The sequence below is a fragment of the Oryza glaberrima genome, chromosome 3 (genome assembly GCF_000147395.1).
Source record: "Oryza glaberrima chromosome 3, OglaRS2, whole genome shotgun sequence".
In the NCBI taxonomy this organism is placed as follows: domain Eukaryota; kingdom Viridiplantae; phylum Streptophyta; class Magnoliopsida; order Poales; family Poaceae; genus Oryza; species Oryza glaberrima.
Genome location: NC_068328.1, coordinates 15,603,373 through 15,625,108, shown reverse-complemented (window position 1 = coordinate 15,625,108; position 21,736 = coordinate 15,603,373). Strand labels below are relative to the sequence as shown.

The window sequence follows — 21,736 nt, the reverse complement described above, 5'->3', positions numbered from 1 at the left end:
TCTTTGCAGAACTATTTCACCATGGTCCCTTCTCTAACAGCTGGGTCTTTACTGCACTTTCTGATATAATCTAGAGCTGCAGACCTTTTTGGGCCTTGTTTCCTTCAAACAAAACACTAGTTATATGCTTGCTGAGTTGTTTGGCGGTTCGGTATTTTGTTACCATAAATTGTCAAAACAGTTTCTGGAAGTTCTATAATCTAGGTACACTCATTTTGAACTGGACTTCTAGGAAATATCAAGTTGTTAAATCTACTGTCTTATTTCCTTAGTTTACATGTGCATGATCTCTGGATGAATAACCTTCGGTAACTTGTTGTATATGGTAATTCAGACTTGTTTGTAATCAAAAGATTAACCAAATGTATAACAGTACTATGTTTGTGGCAGGTGTCGCTGCCAGGTCATAGGTCACAACTGAAGGGCCCCATGTAGTTTGGAAGTCGAATTCAATGTTGCGTGTATCTTTGTAGCTTTGGTTAAGCACTGGCAACAATGTTTAGTCAACTGTCTGATCGAGAGATTTTCTGAACCAAGCTCTGAAGATCCGAAGAGACACAAAGGTAACTCAGTAGTAACCTCTTGTTGATTTTCAACACATGAACTCTGATATGATGCATTCACATAGGTAATGTGCCAAACATGTGCTGCACCTAAAACAATAGTTAGTGTGTAGGTATAGAGCGTGCTGCATGCATATCTGAGGGCCGATACTATAAGTTATGCATCTCTAGGCGTTCCTTTTGAATAAAACAATCGGAATGCAGAATCTGGATAACTTTAAAGTATCCCCACTAAAGTGTAAAGATCTTCACATAGATAAGGGAGCTTCTGTTTACTTTTTCCCCTACAGTTTCATGCTGTGGATACATGCATGTACAATACAAGACAGGGGGCACCCGATAGTCAGCTTTGGTCTGCAGGAGTTATACAATTGCATACTTATAAGCGATACTCAATATAAGAAGAAACATTCATATTTGCAATTCTGTAGCATGCACCTAAATGATAGATATACAGACAGAGAGTGATGCTAATTAACTCTCAGAGTCACACTTTGGCTTGCTTCTAGCATGGAGCGAAGACGGGTTGCAACTTCAGCGAAGGAAGGTCGTCGCTCAGGTTCAGTTGACCAGCACTGCTCCATCAGTTTCCTCCATTCCAGGTTACATGAAGTTGGCACTGGTGGCCTCAGTGTGTTACTCAAAATGCCCCCTGCATTTTTTGGTATGCCATTTTATTAGCATATGAATCTTGCATTTCTACGCTATAATTAATGAAAATTATATGCAGAGCATTATAATGTCTCAATCAACTTTGCAGAATGCAGTGACCTCCCTCAGTGAAGTAGTTTTCAAAAACTGGCTAAGAATTGCTAGTCTCTAAACTCTGTTAGGCTGTGTTCGGAGACGGAGGTTAGGAACTCCACCTCCCCACACACAAAACGGAGCAATCGATTAGTGTATGATTAATTAAGCTTTAGCTAAAATAAACTTGAAAAATGGATTAATATGATCTTTTAAAGCAACTTTTCTATCCTTTTTTTTTTTTTGCAAAAAATGCACCATTTAGCAATTTGGTAAGCATGCACGTGGAAAATGAGGGAGTGGTAGTTGGGAAAATGACTTGCTGTAAACAGCCTTAGTAAATCATGGATTGCTTGCAAACAGGATAAATTCAGCCAGGATCTACCTAATTTAGCCACTGTTCAGACACAATCACCTGGAATGGTCTCTAACAAGCTAGGACAAGCATGGAAATTAAAGAGTAAATTGCACCCACGGTGCAACAACTTGGCAGGTGGGTGCAATTTGGTGTAATAACTTGAAAAATGAGCGTTCTAGTGCAACAACTTGGCAAGAAGGTGTAATTTAGTATAAGAACTTTATAAGTGATCGTATAAATGCAACAACTTGCAAGGTAGGTACGATTTTGATACAATAAATTAAGAAGTTGTGACAACTTAATTATTTGGAGCATTTTTTATATAAATTCAAAATTTTAAGTACTTGACAATATACTAGCGTGGATTCGTATAAACATATTTATATTTTTATCCTAATAACTAATAACTCTAATAACTAATAACTGAAAGTCAATTAAACTGGATGTAGAAATTATTATATTTCGGTTAATATTTGAGAAGGTGAAGAAAACAAAAAATTCTTAAAGGTAACTGAATGTAAATTGTATGTGCAATATAATTCTTAAAGATTAAATTCAATATTATAAGGTAATATCCATAGGATTACTGTGTATTGGCATATCGACATCGTGAAAAACCTCACCTAGCATATGCTTAGCCAAATTGATTCACCAAAATACTAAATTGTCAAGTTCTTGTACTAGAACGCACCCACTTGTCAAGTTGTTGCACTCGGACGTTCAATTCTCAAGTTCTTGCGCTATATCGCACCCACTTGCCAAGTTGTTGTACCGTGGGTGCAATTTACTTGAAAGTAAACTGATATCTCACCTAATCTTGGTTACCAGTGGTGACTTCTGATTTTGTGAACCTGGTTTTATTGCCTGTTTATCATTTCTGATGATACATATAGGAAGATGTTCAAATTTAACATCTATAGTTGCTGTATATTTTGAATACTTGAATGGCTTCCTTAGTGACAGCCTGAAAACTACTCCCTCGGTCTCTATATAAGCGCAACCTAATAGGTGTGACATATCCTAGGACTATGAATCTGGACAGATAGCTGTTCAGATTCGTAGTCTTAGGATATGCCACATCTGTACTAGGTTGCACTTATATTGAGACGGAGGGAGTACACGATCTCTGTAGACAGTGAATGCATATACAATATTTCAAACTTTGGAGTTGAATAAAATGTAACCCTTGTACGATGACATGACAAACTACATTTAGGTCACCACTTGTGTGAGTGCCCCTACCTCACACACGACAAACCAAATCTAGTTATAAACGCCAAATATTTATGACCAGAGGGAGTATAACTTATTTTATTTTTGACATTATCATGTGAGATGAATGGATAATTGATTATTATGGATATAAATCAAACTCTTGTATATCTTTGGACAGATTTTACTTTGCAAGAATGTTCTCAAATTTTGACTTGACTTTTTTTTTTCCAGAAAACTTAAAAAACAAAATTGGTTTGCACTATCATCACTATAATTACTAATTTAAGGTGAATTTCTTATATGCAACTGAATGTTCACCCCTTCCTTTATGTGACAATCGGTTATTTCACTGAGCTATGGTTGTGACTTGTCAGTGAGGCAAAGGAATTTTGCTAATACTGTAATATGTGTGTTGGGACACAAGGAATTAATCACTAGTCTAAGCCTGGGTTTGTCCTGCCTTGCCTTATTATCAATTTTGCAGACCTAGAGGGTTAATTATCGAGTTTAGGATCAAAGCAACAGAACATGCAACTCAGCAAACGAGTTTATTTTTTTTCCAGAGTATCTGTATTAAATGCATACCTATGACTCCTCCATAGTGCATGCCGTCATATGGATCCTCACCAGTCAGAATTTCCCACATCACAATGCCAAATGAATATACATCAATCTGTATTAGCATAAAAACCATGTGTTTCAGGCTAGAAAATATAAAATTCCAAGAAAGACAGTGCGGTTCTCTTTTTCATGGCACACCTTAATTCTTTGATGAATGCGTGAATTATCTGTTGTAATCTTTGTACATAATATCTTTTAATAAAATCTAACTGTGGGGGCCTCCCCTACATTGTCTTTGAAAAAGAAAATAAGTATGGCTTAGTTTCTGTGCTCCTATGTTTTCATGAACCGCTAATGATTATATCCTTCAGTAAATAGGCGCGGGCTGCAAAGCCTCGCTACACTGTACATTCTCTCCTTTTCTTAATATACTACAGCCGACATTCCTTTACCGTCCCGGCGAAAAAAAAATTATATCCTTCAGTAGTTTAGTTCTTGTTAGAAGTCAGTGGTTGCTTTTTTAGGACAAAAGTCAGTCGTTGTCTTTTATAGGGCAGAAATCAGTGGTGGTTGATCGTAATAGATAACTGCTAGTGAGCACATCAAGATACATATCTTGATCATACCGATACGGTTTGGTGGTCTGATGAGTAAATGCCAAGTACACCAGTATCTCATTTATTTATAAAATGTAAAGCCCACCTTTCTTTTGTTACATATATGCTATCTAATAACATCAAGTAATAAACTGTCAGTTTGATATGTGAAATCTTTCTCCTTCGGCTATGGGGGGTGCATGTCAAACTCTACAACATCCATTTTTTAACTAATAATGATAATATTAACGCTATAAAGCTGTTTTTCCAGGGGATCTCCAAATTTCGAATTTATAAAAACACAACAGGTACTGTCTATCTTTCCCTTTTTCACATGCAAATATGCAAATTGGAAATCAGAACTTTACCTTTTCGGATACTTTTGTGCCACTCATTGTCAGCAATTCTGGAGCCATCCAAGGAAGAGTTCCTCTCATTCCACCAGAAACAAGAGTCGCTTGTTTCATCTTCGACAAACCAAAATCAGCAACCTGTTGCACCATTATTTGTCTGTTACGGCCCCCAGTTTTATACACAATATCCTTCAGTTTATATAACAAATCTAAGGTGTGAAACATATTTATCCACACATTTGCATGTACAAGATAATTTTGTCATAATCTATGCTACTGTAACGTTAAGTGAACATACCTTGCATATGGGACGAGAGGGATCCTTAATATTCACCAACAAGTTATCACATTTCAGATCAAAGTGGACAATGTCCTTGGAGTGCAAGTATTCCATTCCAATGGCTGCATCCTTTGCAACCATTATGCGCTTGCGCCAATCAAGATATTTGTTTTTGTGAAGGAGGACTTTCTTGAGGGATCCATTGATCATGAATTCTGTTACAGTAGCTAATGTTCCCCCAGGTCCATTATTTACAATACCATAAAGTGCTAGAACATTTGGATGGTGAAGTTTTGAGATTATAGCAGCCTCTCTCCAAAATTCTGTGATCTGCATGACAATACATGATGGGCAACACAGTAATATTTGCAGCACATTTTTTTTATAGTGCTAAATTTTAGTTAATACTGAATTTCTATACTAGGATTTCAGAGCCATAGAGGTGTCTTATTTCTGGAACCAGTTGGCCACTGCAGCTCTTGGTCGTATTCCATACCAGCTGTTCTCACCTGGTGAGGAGCTCCCTGGTCTGGGTCCGATATTGGCCAATGTAGTTGGTTTATAGGACATATTGGTGGGATTGTTGATCTATAGTTTTATTTCTTTTTTCAATTCAAAGAGTAAGATAAAATTAATATGACTACATGTGATAGGCATGCACAATCATGAGGATCTTTTAAAAGTTGGATTACTGGAGTACAAGACCTCAGTAGCTAACTAGCTATTGCAACCTCAAATCATCTGGGTGAGTTCATATAGGCTTACCAGTTTATCTGCCTGAGACGATGGGTACATAAAACAGCTGTTCTTTATGCGCTTAATGGCAACATCTGTCCCCTTCCATCTTCCATGGAAAACAGTCCCAAATGAACCAGAGCCTATCTCACGGAGATCTTCAAGGTCCCCATTGTTTATTACCTGTCATTTGTATGACATCCACTGTAGGAATAAGTTTTTTTAAACTCTAGTTCCCATTTAATGGTAGAAATTTGGGAATATGTGTCATTTGTATGGCATCCACTGCCAAAATTATATGACATTTTGGATACGATTTGGTCAAAATTTTAAAATCCTGACTTTCGATGTTATATTAAAGTAAGTTTATAAAATCTAATAAGCTTATGATATTATGATGGTACTTTTCGAGGCAAATCTACACACCAATTTTTTTGTTTGTAACCTAAGAACTTCAAAAATTATTGATGGTCAAAATTTTAAAAAGTTGACCAAATCTTGTCCCAAACATTGTATATTTTATAACGCCCAAGAATGCTGGCCGTGTTTTTTTTAAACTAAAGCTAATGTTTACGACACAAAACTTGGATATATATAAAATGATGTGCAAGTCCGTTATAAAGTATGCTTTGCATAATATTACACTTCTAGTCTTGTGGAGTATAGCATTTTCTGATATATTATAGTAGAATTTCATTGGTCAATTTTTTGTGACTGAATGTAGCATTAGATAAGGATTTCACTACAACCTGGACATTACTTATAAGTTCTCTCCCCATTACTGTGTTTGCAGATAAAGCTTCCTCACTGTTCTTGGTCTCACATGCCTGCCAAAAGATTGTTCAGAATTTGTACAGTAAATTATAACTTTTCAATTGTAACAAGAAACTAGATTATAGATGTACCTCAGACTCTTCGATAAATGGTGCAACATTATCTTTAGATTCTTGCGATGGAGTTCTGATCTGAGGGCTAATTCTATCTGCACCAACTGATCGAGAACGGGCTGTTGTTGATAAATGTTCATCTGGTTTTGGACTGTTGGGTCGTTCTTGTCGCTCACTTGAAGATCTGACTAGAATATTTTTCTGCAGCTCAGTTGTCTTGTCTGAAGATAGATAAGAACAGGAAAGTACTGTTTCACCTTTGGTCGGTTCAGGAGGATGGTTTTTCTTCAAAATGTCAATGCACATGACTGCAGGCTGTTGCTTCTGCTTGTTGTTAGTTGTAATTGACTTCTCCAGAATATGCAGGTTTGTACTGTTCGTACTGTTGTACGTATCATCATGGCATCGTGGTGGAGTAGGAAAGTCAAGACTACGTTTATGCATCTCCGTCTTATTATGGGATGCTGAGTGAGACACAGCTTCTTCTTGGGTGCTATATGTTTTTAGTTTCATCTTGTTATCATGGGAGGTTGGCTGGTTGACTGTTTTCTCTGAACCCCCTGATAAGGATGCAACCTTTTCATAAACAGGTAGACGTATATGCATCGTTAGGCTATTGTTGTTTGAATTTGATGACACTACATTCACACCTCTGCTGTCTACTTGTATCGGAAGCTGTTTTCTTGGTGATCCTTTTACCTGATCTTCTGTTGCTTGGTTGCTCTTTCTGGTCATGTTTGTAGCAGTATTTCTCTGTCCTGGATGATGCCTGGAGACAGCATGAGCCCCAGCTTCCACCTTACCTATGCACGTGGATTCAGAAGGTACAGAGGAGCCAAGGTGAGCATTATTTGTCTTTCTGGCGGTACACAGTGGGTTATCTTCATTTCTTGGTGCCTTGTAATCTTGGTTGGTCACAGCTAGTTGGGAACTTGGAGGCATGTTCTCCAGCTGCTCCCTTGATGTCTTCAGCGGTAGCTTGACGATACTTGGTGAGAGCTTACTTTGGACGTTTGGTGAAGCTTTGTCTGTCCTGGCTAACAACCCTTCTTCATTGATGTCAAACATAAGTTGATCTAGGTCATTGGCTGAGGTGTTTCTAAGCCTCTGCTTTTTCAATTCCTCACCTGGTCTGACGAGCCCATTGACAAGAGCAATGAACTGCGCTTCCTTGTCTGTACTGGATGAGCTTCCTAATACGAAATGCACATGGCGCTCATCATCATTATCAGCAAAGAGGTAAACGGTCAACAATACTTTGGTTCGTTCTAGAACAATGCACTCATCAATCATATTCCGGAGGTCATCATCACAGGTGATGGAAATGAGCATGTTCATTGGCTCCCCTGGTAGGTGGTATTTGATCATATGAGCTCGCCTTATTAACTTTGATGTCTTGCAGATGAGCTCTTTCCATGAAATGTCCCGGCTAATTTTAATCAAGTGCCTCTCACCTCCGACATACCGGAGCTGACCATCACTCGGCCTTGGTAAGAATCTACCACCAAAATTACAAATAAACTTAATTCTCATTGGTGTATCATCATAATGATTTCGGGGGTACCGATTGCATGATCCCTCACTGCTGGTGTCACTGAGTGAAGGATATGGCCGTTTTGTTGGTAGTTTCTGTTCACAGATGTTAGCTGGTTCCCTCCAGTCCATGGAACTGGTTTAGTTATGTCTGTAGGCTTTTCTCTCGAGATGGTTGGAACTGAAGGGTTCGTTGTATTTGCAAAGCTGCATAAATTGAATAGGCAATCCCTCGCTAGTCTGACTAGTAATTTAGTTATATGTTGCTTGCTTCTCACAAAATCTCTGGATTCGTATGATTTGGGCGTTCATCAGACTTGGTATGGAAGATTGTTGGAACCTTTGAATTATCAGGTCAAGTCATGATAAAAAGGCAGCCATATGTACTTTACTACAAGAACATGGCAATGAATAATCAATTCTTAGAAATACAAAAAGGTAACAAAGATCAATAAATGACTAAAGGCCTTCTGTTTTTCTTTTCATGAGTTTTGGGTTGCTAAAATTTAAACAATAATAATATAAGCATCACAGAAGCTGAATCAAAAGGGAACAAGTGTAGAAAGCAGGAAAGAGTTACTGACCTCTGGGGGTTTCAGCTTCTGAGCTACTACTGGAGCTCACATCAAGTTTGCCAATTGGTTCTCATTGTCTGCTTGACTATTGTTCGGTTACTAATATAGGTAGATGAGTGGAGTCGGCTTCAGAATGATAGTTTTGGAGAGCATGGATAGGAGTTGGTGACTCAGCTGAAAGCAGCAATGGATGTCACGTATGCAATAGTTTAAATTATGCAATTATGGCACGCTACATAATTTAAATAAAAGGTACACTGCTACTCCATTTTCTACCAACGGTACAACTACCTAATTTGCAAATTATTGTACGTGCAAATAATTAAGGATAGTTTCATCATTTATAAGATGTTTATTATTACTTTGCATGATCAATATATAAATGATCTCTGTTGCTACCAAATTTGTGGACCAATCTTTTCTTTTTGGGTATCCAAATGTGGTTTTAAGGATGAACATTCTGATAATGGAGTATATATTATTTGTGGACTAATTAACGCCATTTGTCATGCAGATCATGCGCCTGCTCAAGAAGATCCCAACCTCAGTTGTCACTTAACCTGGGGCAAGGGGCGGCAATTTTTAATACCATGGCCATCATTTTCTGATGTTTGCGTGATATTAATCTGTGATTGTCAACTTTTGTGTGATCCAGAATTTCTCAAAATTGGACTGAACTCTATATTATAAGGCCGTCCATGGTCCTATTGGAATATGTTGCTTTCAACTGGAGCCCATCGCTGAAGCAATATAGCTTCCAGGTGTTGCCATTTACAATTGCCAATTTAGCGTCTGGTTATCAGCAGGTGAGTGGTGGCTGTCAATGTGTCGTGCATAGGCATCCCAATGCTGAAACTGTGGCACTAGTCTTGCACAAAGCAGCTATGCATCATTTTCAGCCCACCAATTTTTTTTCACTGTTACCAAGTATTTGCTCATTTCACTCCCAAGGCATTTGCATATTATATTTTGCTTATTGTGTATTATGTTGGGTATGTATATAGAAGAGTAAGAACGCAAGTTTAGAACACAGATAACACAGTCATAAACTTTTCTCAACATATTCCTTTGAAGTCTTGAAACATTTTACAATAGCTGTATCACTACTGTTTTATGTACAGTATATCTATCTGTAATTAGAGTGCGACCTTCCTATCTCTATCCAGGAGTTTAACTATTAATTCCTATTTTCCCAGTAAGCAAGGAATCAACTCCTCTTCCAAAGAAGACGGCATGGAAAATGCTATCCCCCTCCCCAACTAAAGCATATCTTTTGTACATTGTACTGATTGAGAATATATGCTGGTCATTGACTCAAGTCAACTCGCCAGAAAGACATTTATATGCATGTAGTAATAGCGCCTGCATGCTCAAGACTATATTTCAACTCATACATCTTAAAATGCTCCAAAATAAAATTTTATTTGGTGTTTTTGTGTGTGGGGGTGTTGGTTGTGCAAGGGTTGTGCACGGCCGACAGGGGACAGGCGGTTTGACCGGCCATATAGGCCAGTCTGATCGGTCGCATAGGGCTGGTCTGACCAGCTAGACATGGTGGGCCCATGAAATTCTCCTTTCTGGTTCTACCTGAACCTATCTCCTCCCCATTCAGTTCCTCTCGTCCCCAACCTGAAAACTCTTCATCTCTCTCCTCCCCTCTCGTCCCCAACCTGAACACTCTTCATCTCTCTCCTCTATCAAACCCTAGCTTCATCCATCCACCAAATCCTCTCTCTATTCTATGGATTATTTACTCTTTTGGTTGATTTATTGATCCATGGCATGGAAGTGGTGTTCTTTGTTTTGCACCAATAGGGGTAGTTTCTTGGTGTGATTCATCTCTTCAATCCGGTAAATCAACTTCTCTCTTGTGCTTCATCTCAATTCAATCTATTTCACTATTAGGGTTAAGGGTAGTTTTCTCCTTCTAGTTCAATCTTGATGAAATACACACTTTTCTTAATGAACATGTGAATATTGTTCTAGCATGTTGATCATTTGAGTAGAGGTGGAGAAATTTTGTGCTTGTGCTCCTCTGTTAGTGGTGGTTTGACCAGTGCCATTGGCGGTCTAACGGCGGTTGTGCCGTCGGTCTGACCGATCGCAGGTTGGCGGTCTGACCGGCCTATTGCCAGCGTCTGACCGCCCCTGACAGGAAGTTAGCAATTTTTTCTTCACACCTAAACAAGTGTTTAAATATTCACTAATATCCTTTTCCTTGCTCCTTGTATCCAGTGATGGCACCTCGGACTCGTCGTGGTCATCGTGTCTGAGAGTGAGCAAGAGGAGTCCAGTGATGATGGCAACGATGATGATGAGGATGAGGAGGAAAGTGATGATGAGATGGAAGTTGATCTGTTGATCCAGTTCTTTCTATACCTAAGAAACCCCACCTAGTACACCATCATTAGGCACCATGATCAATTCCGAAGAACCAATGACTCCGATGATCCTTGATTTCACACCTTGTTCCAGAAAGCTATATTTGAGACCATCTACAAGCCGGGCAAGGCGTTTGCTGAACATAAGTGGATTTCATGGAGGAATATCAATAAAACACCAGAGTTTGAAGTATTGCAAAATCTGTTTGAGTAGGTTGGAATTTATCGCATTGTGACCTTGAGGCAAGATTATGATGAAGAGTTTATTAGACAATTTTATGCCACTGTGTGGGTGCCCGGTGATTTTGATGCTTTGAAATGGATGTTGGGAACCGTTCAGTGTTCTATCGACAGAAGGGAGTTCAAGAGCCTTTTGAACATCCTGTTTGGCAATGGTGACAATCTTCATGAAGTGCATGCCCACAATCTGTTTTTATTGATGAATTAGCTCAGTTCTATGAGAGTATGAGGATGGTGGGAGGCATACTTATGGAAAAGTTGTCGGTTTGAGGACCCTCCCAAGTGTGGTGAATCGGATTGTGAGGGCCACTATTCTTCCCCATTGTGGAAATAACGATGACATTTGGGGAGTGGCTTGGCATGTGGTTGATGCCATTATGCAAGGACATATATTTCACGTGATCAATCTTATGATGCAAGAGATTGCAATCTCTAAAGGAACCTTTGGACAAGACATCTACTATACCTCTTATAGTATGAGATTTGATTCATGCAAAAGTTGGCAGCCTCTTATAGTATGAGATTTGATTCATGCAAAAGTTGGCAAGTGTATTGAATCGATGTTCCTTTCAATCTTCTCAAGTAACTGGGTTTGCGCCATGCTGTTTTGCTCGTCCAACATGAGTACTTTGGCCAAGGTAGGACCGGCTGGTTGTTCACCGGTGTGTGCACGGGGCAGGGGCTGATCTTGACCACCCTACGCACCATGTTGTTGTTGGGGCTGACCATGGCTATGGGGTTGAGAGGGCTCTACTTCCTCAGCCACTCGTGCCGAGTTCGGGGTCCTATCATTCTGTTCAACAATCTTCCGATTACTATAAGCATAAGGGCATATAAATTGGTGATAACTAGGCTATCAATAGGATTCAATCTAAACAGCCCAAGAATTGAGAAATAACTCCAAAATGAAAGGTAAAAAGAACCACATGGAGATGCATTAAACCACAACATGAACACAAAGGCCTTATGGTACTTAGTTACGGGGATTAGAAGTTAGCAACAATAAAAATCAAGGTTGAAGAAAAAGAAATGAAACGCGGGATGGTTAGAAGTAAAAACTAAATGAGGCGAGTAATATATATTATATCCCTTAGTTTCCACAAGTTTTAGAAATTAGGTTTTAAGGTTACAAACAAATGTGGACCGTATTTTGACAAATTGACCCTTCTATAAAACTTATTTTCAAAATAGACCATGCCAAAAACTAATTCTAAGAATAGGCCATTACCTCAGCGCCAACCTCAATGGCGCTGAGCCAGAACGTCTCAGCGGATCATGTCCGACGTGGAACACATTAGCCACGTAAGAAGAGCTCAGCAGTGTATGAGCTGGCCCTGACATCTTAGAACAACCAAAAGACTGTGTGTGCTGCTAGCTTGGTGGTAGGGGTCTTTTGCTCCAACTCACAGGTCCCTAGTTCGAACCAAGGATGGCTCTTTTTCAGGATTTTTCTTTCTTATATATTCTCCTTAAATCTTGTTCAATTGAATTTTTTTCAAACAATCACATATTTTGTTTGTAGATTTATTTTTATGTTTCTCCTTTACAGGGGATTATTTTATGTTCAATTTGGAATAAACAAGTTTGAAACATTAATTAAAATATTAAGCTCAATGATTATAATTTTGTATTTTAAAACTTGTGATGTATAATTTAGGTTATCAGATTTGTTCTTATCGAGTTTATAAATAAAATGAGTTTTAGGAGCAAGGAGCGATAAAAGTAAATTTGTTCTTACTGAGTTTATAAATAAAATGAGTTTAATTTAGGAGCAAGGAGCGATAGAAAAAAAATGAATAAATAAAATGAGTTTTAGGAGCAAGGAGCGATAAAAGTAAATTTGTTCTTACTGAGTTTATAATTAAAATGAGTTTAATTTAGGAGCAAGGAGCGATAGAATAAATATGAGTTGAATGCAAGGGTGAGAATCGAACACTGGACCTTTTACTTGCAGCCGCAACAACCAACCACCAAGCTAGCTTCAATTTGTGTCTATTGTTGCCCGCAAAGCTTTTTAAACTTGAGATATCAGTGCCAGCTCAGAGCTCTTCTTACGTGGCTAATGTGTTCCACGATCAGACATATCTCAGCGCCAATTAGGGTGGCGCTGAGACGTTTTAGCTCAGTGCCATCGTGATTGGTGCTGAGGTGACGACCTATTCTTAAAATTAGTTTTTGGCACGATCTATTTTAAAAATAAGTTTTATAGAAGGGTCAATTTGTCAAAATTACGGCAAATGTGGATGTAATGAATATAGCAACTATATCGTACAACCCACAACACACAAACAACAAGAACAAATGGAAGATACAACGTTTTCCCATCCCGATACAACTACCCCTTAAGTCCTTATCCTATAATATTATTATTACTAATGTCTAATGTGCTGCAAAAAGATCATTTTGAAACCAAAAGACAGTAGGTAAGGATATAAAGGTTTAGATTTTGCTCTAGTTGAGAATTCTTTCAAATCAAGCTGAAAATTGAAAAATATTTTGCAAGCATTTTGCTGCAGCTTTTCAATAAACCATTTAGATTTTTTTTAGTAACTTCAAGAACCATTTAGAACATATTTTCAGAAGTACTTGAAACCATTTTCATGGGCAAGGTTTTTTTAAAAAAAGGCAGCCACTACAGTTTTTTTTAAATGAAGCCTAAGTTTAAGACAAAAACTATTGGCCGAGGGAGTTAAGTAGAGTAAAATGAGACCCTAAATAGGATGGATACTTAGAAAGTTTTAGAAGATGGATGAGAATTTTGAATGGAAGTTTTTCAAAGCAAAAACCTAGCCGACGACATGGCTTACTATGACTAAACCTTGGTCAGTATGACTCTGATAACAACTTTGTGGGACCTGGGTTTGACCCCAAATCCTATGTGTATGCCGTGCTAGTCCCACGATCAATTGCTAGCACACACATAGGAGCCCAAAGTTAAGTAAATAAACGGTCTAGACTTTAACGATTATATCACGGGCCGACCGGACAAATCCAAGAGAACATATGAGAGTACAACACAGCGGAAACATAATACAAAGGCATCAAAAACCAGCAAGTGTGCCTCTTCTCTCCCACAGGCAACCGACCGATAAGTCCTAGTAAGCACCGTCATTGTCATATTCAAAACCTCCTCAATCATCTCTAAAAAAAAGGAGGTCACACAAGCGTGTGTGAGTACAATACGTACTCCGCAAGACTTTTAGTGTATCCAATGGTAATCCATAATAATGCAAGGATAACAAGGAATGGTTCAGGTTCTGCAATTTGCATAAAACATAGCATATATAGCAAAAACAAAGTAAACTTTTGCAACAAAAATTTCATAAAAGATTGCAGCAACATAAAGTAAACCTTTAGACCTCATTCCCGTGTGTTCCAAGCCCTCCCAGCTCCCTGCCAAGGCCTGCCAATTCTCAGCTATAACCAGAATGCCAACCGACAGTTTCTGCCGGGTTTTTGCCTTAAATATTGTAAAACTAAAAGACAATATGGAGGAGGTTTCACTGAGTCGTCCATGACCGTGGGCACGGCTATCCGAATAGATTTTAACTCTGCAGAGTGTGCACAACCGTACCCACATGACACGTTAAACCTGAGCTACCACACAGGAGGGCGGAGGCTCATTCCAACATGACAAAGCTTTTCCACTACCGGCCCTTGCAATATCCACTTCATGATACATCCAGAAGCAGAGGAGTGCCCTCCAAGGCCCGAGGCTCAAACGATGTGCAGGTAAACCTTTGAACACATTGTCAAGGCAACGAGAGGTATGGACAATAACCATACCCACACTAACCCAATGTCAACAACAATGACCTTGTATGATCGAGATGTCGACTAGAGGGTGGGGGAGGGGGGTGAATAGACGATTAAAATTAAATTATACCTAATCAAAACTAACCTAAATTGCTAGGCTTGGTGATGGATAAACTTAACTAAGCAACTAAGTTATGTTTTACAATCGTAGGGTGATATGGGTTCAAATATGTCTCTATGAAATTAAATTGCCCAAATGTAAATGCAATAAGTAAATAAGATAAGAGACACGAAATTTTTCACCCGAGGTTCGGAAACTCGTCGGTTTCCTAATCCCCGTTGAGGCGAGCCCAACTTCACCGCTCAAAACCACGAAGCCACCGAAGCCCCCTTCGTCAAGGGGTGGCCAAGGTGGGAGCCGGCCCATGAAGTGGACTACCCAAGCCTCGATCACTAGGGGTAGTTCTTCCTTCGCTCCGAAGGTGGTGAACTCCAAACCACTCACAAACCAGTACCGGGCCTTCTCCACAATCTCCTTGGAGAGGTCACTGGGCAACACCTCCACAGGCCGTCTAGGAGGCGGAAATCTCTAAGAGCAACAAGCGATGACCTGGCTCGAAGATGATCAAGTGCCACATTAGCTCAACAAAGAAGCAATGCACTTGACTCTTGGCTCTTGATCAAACACACCAAATGGATGAACATAAGCACTAGAGAGTGTGAGAGTAGTTCCAAGGGGCGTATGCAAATGAAGCAAGTGTCAAGAGAGCCCCCTTGCTGCTGGTTGGGGAGTATTTATATCCCAACCCTCAAAAAGTAGCCATTGGGGTCGAAATCCCTAACTCTGTTGCCTGTCGCTTAGACTGGTCTACATTGTTGTCGACGGGGGATACCCGTAGACCGGATATAAAGGGTATTGGGGTACGCTGGTACGAGGATCTACGTAATACGACATCAAGCAAATAGAAGACAATGATTATACTGGTTCAGGCCCCTTAATAGGTAATAGCCCTAATCCAGTTGGTATGGGATTATATGATGGAAGTCACAGATTACAAAGGGAATAACGGAACTCGATGATACCGACGAGATCGTAGTCGAGTTGGTTCGACTAGATCACCCGACGAGTTGGCTCCTGTAGGCTCCGACTTCGTAGGCTGTGGTGGATGTGTTGGCGGTAAGATTCGATGCCTTAGGTCCTCCGGGGGGTCCCTTTTATATCGCGAGTTAGCCGATCTACAAGTAGGACTCGGAAGTACCGGACCCCTCACGATATAGTAACGACCTAGTCTTGTTCGAGTAGGACTCCTCCCATCTGTGGATTCTGTTTCTAGGTTAGCCGATCTACAAGTAGGACTCGGAAGTACCGGACCCCTCACGATATAGTAACGACCTAGTCTTGTCCGAGTAGGACTCCTCCCATCTGTGGATTCTGTTTCTATCACGTGATAGATTTCCTTAACGTATATAGGAAACATCCGTATACGCGCAGGTATACCGTATCGGTATACAACGTACATCCAAGGATAGAGGCTATACCTTATCCATAACCCTGACAATTGTAATGACAAGTTTTATAGCCATTACAGTGAATTAAATGCACTGACACTAGGCTGCCAGTCTAATCGCCATAAGCCGGCTGGTCAGACTGCCAGGGGCTCGGTCAGACCGGCCGCGGCTCTAGTGGCTCTGTATTGTTTGCCAAGAGGCCAACCATCTGGCTCAAAGGCGCCCTGTCAGACCGAGCTCGGCCCGGTCAGACCAGCCGACACCCACTGGTCAGACCGGCCCAACACCCACCGGTCAGATCGGCAATGGGGCCTCGGTTAGACCGGCCCTGGTCAGATAGAGAATCCAAGAGAAAAACAATCGAACCAAGTTTCCATGCATATGACCTAATGTGGCATTTTGATCATCTCTTTGTTTAGGTCATTACCCCTCTTGATAGTACGGCAAAGCTATAAATAATCTAGCAAATTTGATTGCCCAAACTCCTTGATCAATTTAAAATAAAACCGCTAGTTTTACTGTTTTCATTCCTTTTGCTTTGTGCCATCGATTTTAATCCTCGGCAATCATCCATGGCATACACATCATGTGGTCTATCTCAAAATGTATAACTCAAGAGAATAGTTAGTCCACAATTAGTGCTTGTCATTAATTACCAAAATCAACGACGGAGGCCTAGATGCTTGAGACCTAAAACTACAACCGACGGGTCTATTGCAAGGAACAAATAATATACTTAGCTAGGGACGAATTCAAATGTCCAAATATACTTAGCTAGGGTCTACAACCGACGGGTCTATTGCAACGAATTCAAATGTCCAAGTTAACAGTCCAATTGGACAGAGCCAAATTAAATGTCCAACTTATACAGTGCAGATTCCAAATTACAAACTCTAGCAAATTACAAGATATGTTTCCATTCAAGTGGGACTTCCCTTCCCTGCCAGCGCAACTCATCCCCCACAGCAAGTCTGTTTCCCCTCCATATTACAAGATATGTTTCCATTCAAGTGGGACTTCCCTTCCCTGCCAGCCCAACTCATCCCCCACAGCAAGTCTGTTTCCCCTCCATATTCTCAAAACTACAGCCGACCTAGCAGCCCTCTCTCGGCCTGAAGTCCACATTCCCTCCCTCTTCTTTGCCACAGGCCACAGCCAGCATGCATGCATAGAGTGTGTTCGATGAATTGCCTACAAGCCACAACACGGGAAACTGTTTTAAACACTTAGGTAAATGTCCACCCGTTTTTTGCATGTCATCTAAATAGTTATGAAAAATTTTTAAAAAAATTGACATGATAGGTTAATATGTAATATATCACTTCACAAACACGCAAGTTCAAATTCGACTTCTATAAGTTGTAACAAAAACAACAAATTTTATAACTTATACAAGTCGAATTTGAACTTGCATGTTTGTGAAGTGATATATTACATATTAACCTATCTTGTAATTTTTTTTCGATTTTTTCATAATCATTTAGGTGGGATATAAGAAACAGGTAAATGTCCACATGAGAGATTAAAATCCATCCTCGCCACAACACTTATTTGAACCAAGATTCGCCAGCCTTCAACTCAGTAGGGTCCCCTCCCCAGCAACCACCCATGCACCCATGCTCCCAGCCCACCAAAAACATCCCCAAACCACAAGCAACAATGAGGGATAGTCCACACCGAGAAACAACGCCAAGTCCAGGGAGCCATGCATACCTGCCTCCTACATTCCGGCCACCACAATTTAAGGTTGCAAGCGGGCTTGTCCGCAAACCCGCCTATAGGCAAAATGAGTGGGTAATCTGCGGGTTTGACTCGCGGATTACCTATTAATTTGACTTATAAATGAGTTTATAGATTCACCCACTTGTATCTCTAGATGCGATAAACTGGACCACGACACAAAAATTCATTAGTTATCATCTATTTGACCTATAAGTAAATTCGCGGATCGGCACAAAAAATCCATTCCTTCCTTCCCCTCCTCTCCCTACTCCCCATTTTTTCCTTCCCCTCCACCTCCATGCTCTGCACTCCTCTATCCAGCGCATTCGCCGCTTGCTCCGCCGCGGCTGGCCACGAGCCGAGCCTCGGTTGGGCAAGAGGCAGGTTGGAGTTGGCCGCCGCGCCGTTCCGCGAACTCCCTTGCACGATCAAACGAACGAACGTGAGAACGATCGAACCTTTGAACATCTGAACACATGAACGATTGAACGTAACAGAAACTAGCATTCGAACTCGAACAGTGGACGTAACCAAACTAAAATATATTGAAAACGAACCTCTGAGGACCTCGGTCGAGCACTTGGCACGCGAGGACGAACCGAGCCGAGCATCGACGCCCGTGGCAGCGTCGAGCCCGGCCGCGCCGTCGCCGCCTTGCGCGCGTCACCCACGCCGTACGTGCGCGCGGCATCGCTGGCCGACGCCCTGACCTCCTCCTTCCCAGACCCGCCACTCCCTTCCTCCTCTCCTCCCCTCGACATCGCCTCCCTCCCGTGCGCGCGCGGCCTAGCCACCGCGCCGCACCGCCCCCCTCCGCCTGAGCCGCGCCACCGTCCCCGCGGCGACCTCCCTCCACCTCTCCTTCGCGCCGCCTCCCTCCTCTGCCCGACACAGCGCCGCTACGCCACCGTCGCGGACCGGCCGCCTCGCGCGCGACCGCCCGCGACGACCTCTCCCCTCCATCCCCGCCGCCACCGAGCTCCTCCCCTTCCAGACCGCCAGCCTCCTCTCCATTCCCCCACCGCCGGCCTCCCCTCCATCCCCACCGCCGCGCTCGGTCGCCGCCAGCGCCTTTCGCCCTCCCTCTCTTGCGCGTGAGGAGGAGAAAGCGAGAGAGAGCAGAAGGAGGCGAGACCGAGAGAGAAGAAAAGAGAAAGAGAAAGAAAATAAGTGGGGCCCACTAGTGGGACCCACACTCTAGAGACTTCCTCCCAGAACTCTCTCCCCCTCCAAAAGTCTATTTCGAGTTTTCGACTCACTCTACTTCCCTGTCCAAGCCCAAGAGATCAGGGCTGGTTTGGTTTGAGATCTAAATTAGCCTTAACAATATTTGGTAATTTCAATAGTGTTTAATATCTATTTGGTTTGAAGCCAAATTTTAGCATGACTAAGAAAATAGGCCATTTCAATAGTGAACTTAGGTTATTTTGGTTTCAATCTAAACATAACTTTACCTTACCAAAATTAGTCATGCCAAAACTTACCAAAATTTGGCATTGACAAAATTTGGTAAGGTCTATTTAGGCCACAAACCAAACCAACCCTCGATTCCTTACAAAAGTCTATGCTACGTTCCTATATTTCCTTGGCTAAACTCGAGAGATTAATTCCTCGTTAATTCCTGTTTAGAAGTCTGTATAACGTCCTTCATCTAACCTTCGGGCAGAACCTATATTTCTCGAAGATATAGGATTTTAAAAGCAAGGCAAGTCACTACTCTCCCCTCCTTGAACATATTGAACCTATATTTATAAATGTGTTAATTGCAAATAAAACTGCATGCTATTTGTAAAACTGCGTACCTACACTTGAATGACCCCTCCTTGATATTGTTATCCTTATGCTTATACATTCATCCATTGTTGCCCGAGTCTATTTATTTATATGTAGTCAATTATTGACATTGCTTAGCATTGCCATTATAGACGATTGTACACCCATACTTGTGTTATATGATTATGGATGTGAGATCACTCCATGTGGTCTATGAAATGAATTGTGAAAACTAGCTTCACGCAAATAACCAAGCCATCCTTAAAGCCTTGTGTGAACTACATGCATTCTATAGTGGTGGCTTGCTGAGTACGTTTGTACTCACCCTTGCTTAATTTAAATGTTTTAGAAAGGAGTCGGAGTCGACCACATGTGTGCTATTCTGTTGAGAAGATGTCGAAGACGATGGAATAGGGACCTAGGTTCATCAGTCGATGCCTGTGGAATTAGATGGATCGCCGCTGCTTCGCTCCTGCTATCTTGTAAATTTCTTTTGGTAGTCTATAATGTATATGACCATGCTTGGTCTATTTGGGTTCCATTTGGGCTACCCTTGTAGAATTAATGTAGTATAATACATGTATAACAATGTCAGCTTGTGATATTCGACTATGCCATGTGTGTACTACCTACTGATACAAGGAGTGATATTGTAAGACACATGGGGTTTCCAGTGTTAAAAACCGGGGGGCCACACCTTCCTACCCCCTCGGACATGTCTAAAGTTAAAAACGATACCTTTGATCCCTCGTAAGTGTCGGTTTACAAACAAACCTGCACCAATATTACTAGTGCCGGTCTTTTTAATAAACCGGCACTTATAATAGGGTTATATGTGCTGGTTTTTTTTTTGTAAAAAACAACACATATGAGGAGCCAAGCCGAGCCATTGAGGGTGCGTTTGGATCCAAGGCTAGATCAAGCCTAGCCTAGCTAGGCAAGACCAGGCATTTGGAATCGTAAAAAAATCCTAACTTTTGAGGGCGAACTAGCTTGCAGGGGCGAGAAAAAACTGGCTCACGAGGGAGAGCCAAATCGGCTCGCCTCCGACGGCAAACTTCTCGCGTGCGACTTTCTTCAACAACCAGGCTCCATTCTTGCCGAACTATAGGGCTAGCAGATCGTGTATCTATTTCGCTGCCATCTTCTTGTTAAATCACTCCATCTTTCCAGTTATGGATGAATGCATACGATACGAGCTGCTAGCTAGCCTGCTACCATTCCAAGCCACAGATAGCAAATGAACCAAACGGACGGGTACGGCAAACCCAGCAAGCAGGCAATGAGTTGGTTTGCCTTTGCCTAGCAAGGCTAGCTAGGCAAGGGAACCAACGCTCCCTGAGTCTCATCCTTTTTCTTATCTCTAGCTCTCTTAGCTCCATCTCTCCCTTATCCTCTCCAACTCCCTCTCATCGCTTTCTCACACCTCTCTCTTGCCCACCACCCGCGCTGTCCCAACCCCACCACTAACCTCCTCCACCTCCTCCCCTCCTGCCATGCCCAATGACAGCCTCGCGCCGTCCGCCTCTTCCTCCTTCGCTGATGCGGCCTTGCACTCCCCGCCTACGGGCAGGACTGGTCCGACGCTGTGTTGTCGCTCGAGCGGTGCTAGGCCGTGTCGGGCTCAGCGCCGACGCATGTCTAGCCGACTGCCCCTCCTCCTCTCCGCCCCTCCCCAATAGGTGCTCGGGGGTGCCCGGATCTGCCATCGTGCGCTCATGGGCGACCGGATCCACCACCATGACCATAGGGGCTGACCGCTCGACGACGACAACAGCGGCGACGACGGTGGCCTCCACTATGTATTCTCCTCTATGTGTGATTTTGTTGATGTTGATCTTCTTTCTGTGTGGACTCACTTTGGGGACGGCATCAGATGTTGATTCTATGATGAGGATGATGATGATGATCTTAGGGGTGATCAAGAGCTGCTCGATGATCGATGCATCGAGCCA

The 21,736-nt window shown here is 41.7% G+C and overlaps 1 protein-coding gene and 1 long non-coding RNA gene across 8 annotated transcripts; one reads left to right on the top strand and one right to left on the bottom strand.

The window, feature by feature from the left end:
- Positions 1 to 773: 773 nt before the first annotated feature.
- On the bottom strand, positions 774 to 8,551 carry LOC127765691 (uncharacterized). Of its 6 annotated transcripts, none has more exons than XM_052290636.1 (9): positions 8,410 to 8,549; positions 6,550 to 8,216; positions 6,311 to 6,480; positions 6,155 to 6,232; positions 5,436 to 5,588; positions 4,689 to 5,000; positions 4,406 to 4,528; positions 3,466 to 3,553; positions 774 to 1,215 (listed from the first exon to the last, which is right to left on the bottom strand). In XM_052290636.1, exons 2-9 carry the CDS (start codon positions 7,955 to 7,957, stop codon positions 1,034 to 1,036), a joined length of 2,514 nt encoding a protein of 837 aa, XP_052146596.1. In that variant the 5' UTR covers positions 7,958 to 8,216; positions 8,410 to 8,549; the 3' UTR covers positions 774 to 1,033. The 6 variants fall into 6 exon arrangements, 4 of the variants coding, with proteins under 4 accessions (XP_052146596.1, XP_052146594.1, XP_052146595.1 ...); XR_008016143.1 differs by adding an exon at positions 2,289 to 2,542 and having other exon boundaries at positions 1,101 to 1,215; positions 6,311 to 8,216; positions 8,410 to 8,551; XR_008016142.1 differs by adding an exon at positions 2,289 to 2,516 and having other exon boundaries at positions 1,101 to 1,215; positions 6,311 to 8,216; positions 8,410 to 8,551.
- A 12-nt stretch (positions 8,552 to 8,563) lies between these two features.
- On the top strand, positions 8,564 to 11,867 carry LOC127765694 (uncharacterized). 2 transcript variants are annotated; one of them, XR_008016145.1, is made up of 4 exons: positions 8,564 to 8,652; positions 8,915 to 9,206; positions 9,597 to 10,251; positions 10,636 to 11,867. It is a non-coding gene; the product is annotated as an uncharacterized LOC127765694 (long non-coding RNA). The 2 variants fall into 2 exon arrangements; XR_008016144.1 differs by having other exon boundaries at positions 8,915 to 10,251.
- The last annotated feature ends 9,869 nt before the right edge of the window (positions 11,868 to 21,736 follow it).